Genomic DNA, 4860 nt, shown 5'->3' with positions numbered 1-4860 from the left:
CCTTGCCACACTCATTCATTGACCAGGCTTACCATCTGTCGATGACATAAAGGAGATGCAATGTGAGAGTTTGAAGGTCTACATATACCCGTTTTAATTAAAAATTCAAATTCAGTTTTAGCTATTTTTAATTTAATTGGATCAAGACGACGAGGTTTGGAGAAAGGTAGAACTCCCTTTGTTTCAATTCTGTGAACCGTTTGGTGTTGCACTGGCTTAGTGTAATCTGGTTCACAGGTTTTTGAAGGAAAATCATTTAAAATTTTAGAAAGTATATTTTCAATAATTGGTATCTTAAGTGAAAAAATTTCACAGAAACCTGAAGATCCCGAAGTCTTTAATTTAGTTTTGAAATCAATAATTTCTTTGTTTTTAATGTCAACTAATATACCGAATTTTTCTAAAAAATTTGCACTAATCGGAGTTGAAATATCTGCCAAAAAGAAAGGAAATTCAAAATCACGTCTTAAACCCAAATCAATTTTTAAAAGTTTTGTACCGAATGTTTTAATAGAAGAACTATTAGCTGCAGTCAAATTAAGATCTGAATTTCTTTTATATGATTTGAATTTAGAAGAGGGAACCACAGAAACTATCGCACCAGTATCTATTAAAAAGTTTAATTTATTGAATTTATCAAAGATAAAAAGGCGACGAGAAGGTTTAACGCCATTTCCATTATTAGCCACCGTCATAATGGAATGATTTAGTTTAAAGCATTTGTATTTGAATAGTCACTATTTGTATTAAACCTACAAGGTTGAATACATTTATAGGCGTTATTTTTGAAATTTCTGTGGTACCAACAAATGTTTTGATTAGAATTGTCTCTTGATCTAGAAAACCTTCTTGACTTAGAATTACTTCTTTCTCTAAGTTTTAATTCATTAATATCCATAGTAATCTTGTTTAAATTTTGATAAATAGTTGTAGTCAACTCAGTCAAATTTTTAATACATTGTTCAAGAATATTATTATTATTTTCTACACTAGCAATACTTAAAGATTCAGATGTTTGGGGTTTATTAATCAAATCAAATAATTTATCTGCAAGAGAAATAATTTCTTCAGAATTTTGATTACTGCAGGATGTTATATGAATTTGAATTTGTTGCGGTAATTTTCTACTCCACAATTTAAATAAAAGTTCTCTACTAACAATTGATTTTGTACCTGCTAAAGACTTCATATGTCTAAAAAGTTCTGATGGTGACCGATCACCTAGTTCAGTATTTGAAAATAATTGTTCAAGTATCTTTTCTTCGCTAAGAGAAAATCTTTCGCACAAAACCTTCTTGATGGTTTCGTATTTGTTGATTGATGGCGGTGGATTGATATTTAACATCAATAATTTTTGAAATCGTTTCTCGTTGAAGAACAATCTAAATGTTTTGTAATTTGATATTATCATCACATATATTATTAATTTCGAATTGTCCTTCTACAAGCAGAAACCATGCTTCGGGACAATCTTCCCAAAAATGAGGTAATTTAATAGATTTTGAAATATTCGAACTAAAGTTATTTTCATTTTGTGTCAAACTGTTAGAATTTATATTTTGTGTAGTGTTTAAATCTGAGGTGTGAGTTTGATTTTCATTTTGGTTTTCTGTTGTTGAGAAGTTGCGTGTACGTATAGGTGATCGACGCATTTTTAAAATCTAAAGGAGTGTACAAGAGAAATAATTTCAACAATATTAATACCAATAAGAAATACTTAATATTAAGTAATAATGTAATAAGTTTGTTAATATTGTTTTTAATAAATTATTAAAGTCAAAAAATAACGTAATAAATATTAAAAAATGTATATATGTAATTTAGATATTACGTCAACGAAAAACTTAAGATACGAACTTATATTAAAAATATCTTGCAATCTTATCTTTAAAATACAAATTAATACTTAAGTTATATTTAATCTAAAAATATAAACAATACAGCTCACCAAGTCTGAACGAATGAAATTGAACGCTCATTGCTTCAATAAGATGCATATCGTCGTTTAAAAAGCAAAACCGCGTATCAGCAAAATGCAAAACCGCGTATGTGAAGTTGTAGAAATTATTTTCTAGAGCATAAAAACACTCATATTTCAAAATGGTTCTCTTTTTTATAAAGCAATCGCATTTCTGGCTATTATATTTCAGGACGAATGGATAAGGATTGAGCCAAGAGCTTGTGTGAGCAAATCCAATTTTTGGCAGCCAATGTCAGTTACGCGGTTTTGCAGAATGACGATACGCTGTTTTGTACTTTAAACGACGATATGTAGAGGCCAAAATTTAAAAAAAATCTTCATTGGTGTCTTTGAGCTTGTTAGTTTTGCAAACTGCAACTGCTATGGCTATTATTGTTATAGATCCTTGTTGCACTTGTATAGCTTGTGAAAATTTTGATATATTGAAATTGTTGATGTGCGAACTGCTTTTGAAGTTGTTGATGATGTAGTTCTGAAACCTTCTCGCAATTGTTGCACTTATATATATATTTACTCTTAATGATCTTTGGAATTCATGTTATACATGATTGTGGAAAGAAACTTTTGCTTAAGAGATGATTAAATGATGATATGACGTAACTTATTGCAGACATAAATTGTTGTAAACGATGCAATTATTATAACTTGTATAATTATTCGATGAGCAGGATCGCCAATATGTAGAGTTAGAATATGTTATTCCAATTTTTAAATGTTTATTTGAATGAAGAAAATTTTTGAATGAAAGCAAGTTCTCATATTGATATTTTCAACCATAGTCATGAACAAAATTAAATTAAATAAAACAAATAAACAGGTAAATAAAGCTTAAAGTATTAAACCCTACAGATGTCACGCTAAAATTGCTCTCACGAATTCTGCTGCAATCGGCGCAAACTTGTATTCTATCATTCTTGGGCCAGATGTGGGTCGTTGCGGTCACGTAGACTCGGCTGCCGTGGGAACGCAAACGGTTTTGTTTACATTGGTGGTTTCAATGTAACATCCCTCTATATTAGATGTGTACAAGAATGATAGAAAACAAAGATTGCGCCCATCAGAGAGGATTTGTGTGTGACGTCACACTGGTGCATTTGCGAGAGAAAGGCGAGCAAGAATGGAAGACGAAATTTTGCAAGAAAACCCGTAAACAAGTTGCACAAGTGTGACGTCATACAAACAGCGATTTTGTCAAATTCACTGAGAGCGGAATAATGGTACCCAGTTGGAGAAGTACTTAATATGAAAGTCCATAACTCTCGGTGCACTGATGACTGGATTGCCTCCCTGGCTTAGTAAAGAAAGACTACATATCCACACCTGAGTGGGAGATCGACTTATCTCGGCAGCCAGTTCAAAAACGTCCTATCTCAGAAAACTTTTCAATACTTTTCAATAATTGAAGAACGCCCATTTTATTAAAAAACCTATCTCAGAATTCGGTTCAAAAACGCCCTATCTCAGCACATTTTCAATGTATTTTCAGCTGGGATAGGGCGTTCTTCAGCCAAATTCCGAGACAGGCCGATCTTCCACTCAGATATCGATATGTATTTATTATTCATATATTTCAATTTTATACACAATTATTCTACCGAAAAAGTCAGTACTTGACGGAAATAGCAATTTCATTTTCGACGCTTCTTTCTTTGTTACAGGCGCCTTCAATAGAAAAGTTTGTGGTGAATTAACATCCTCCGGGTAAAAGGTTTCCTCTACGATTAGTTCTCCATTCCTAGCTTGCACGGAAGCTGATACGGCTTTAGCTGCAAAACCACCTTGAAACTGTATTAAAAATTTGCTTATTGACTGTGGCTCTTCAAAACGGATAACAACCCATTGTGGAATACCCTAGAAGTAGATTACGGTAAATAATTGTTGAGATATACCATAAATATAAATTAGTTTCTCCTGTGTGCGAATTAAACTAAATATGTATGTATTAGTGCCTAAATTAATTTTCCGCCTTGATTTAGAAATTTATTTTAAAATTATTCAAATTATATGAGTTAATTGTTTGTTTGTTTTAATATTCAAATCTTATTTTGTTCTGGGTTCCAAAATCCGTTCCATCATATTCTTTAATCAATCCTGATTTCTTGATTCCAAAGTTACTATAGAATACCAACCGTTTAGCTATTATAGAACAAAAAAAAAACATCCTTTTTGTTATTTATGCTCTTTATAACCATTATATTAAACAATTTTATTGAGCCTGATATGGTGCGGAAAAGCAACAATAATTTACGTATACATAGATAGAAGCTATAGCTGCTATTTCGGTGTGCTCGTCCTTTTAGTTATTTAGTTTTAATTACACAGTGATACAAAAGTTAACAAAAAAATATGCAAGGGTTCTCATATAGAAAATATGTTTTGTTATAGCCCATAGGACACGACTATACTTATAGTTTTCTCCATCACTTCGTTTATTAGTTTTTTACTAACAAATAAATTAAATCTTTAGTATTCTTCAAGTTACAACTTCAAGAAGGTATAACTTTGTCGTTTTTGGTCGAATTTAAAATGTTTTACCTCTCTAACAAAGAAAAAATTTTGAAAATCGCCCGGAGAAAGGCTTAAATTGTTTATAATGACTTTTGCTAAAATTTAAAATCAAAAGTTATCAAAACAAATTCTATGGGACTGAGAATTATTATTTTCTACTTTTTAGTCCATTTATAAAAGCATTGTATATTAAAAAGAATTATTATTTTCTACTTTTTAGTCCATTTATAAAAGCGTTGTATATTAAAAAGTTTTTTTTTTATTATTTATTTTCTACTTCTTAGTCTTGTCTGTATAAAATTTTGCAATAGATATTAAAATATTTATTTTCTACTTTTTAGTCAGTTATACAGACAAAAATTTTGCAATAT

General features: G+C 30.5%; 2 protein-coding genes across 4 annotated transcripts in view; both read right to left on the bottom strand.

Moving 5' to 3' along the window:
* LOC118747352 (protein male-specific lethal-3) overlaps window positions 1-4860 on the bottom strand; it is a gene marked incomplete at its 5' end in the record, with an annotated part of 33213 nt that overhangs the window by 7661 nt on the left and 20692 nt on the right.
* Window positions 3518-3832, bottom strand: LOC118747357 (nuclear receptor 2C2-associated protein; the record flags this gene model as incomplete). Its single annotated transcript, XM_036481417.1, is given in 1 exon segment — window positions 3518-3832. A coding segment is annotated over 1 exon segment (294 nt), but the record flags the coding sequence as incomplete, so codon positions are not given.

This window comes from Rhagoletis pomonella, unplaced genomic scaffold (genome assembly GCF_013731165.1).
Source record: "Rhagoletis pomonella isolate Grant_MI unplaced genomic scaffold, Rhpom_1.0 Rhpom_scaffold_00011, whole genome shotgun sequence".
NCBI lineage: Eukaryota > Metazoa > Arthropoda > Insecta > Diptera > Tephritidae > Rhagoletis > Rhagoletis pomonella.
This window is presented reverse-complemented; position numbering and strand designations above follow the sequence as displayed.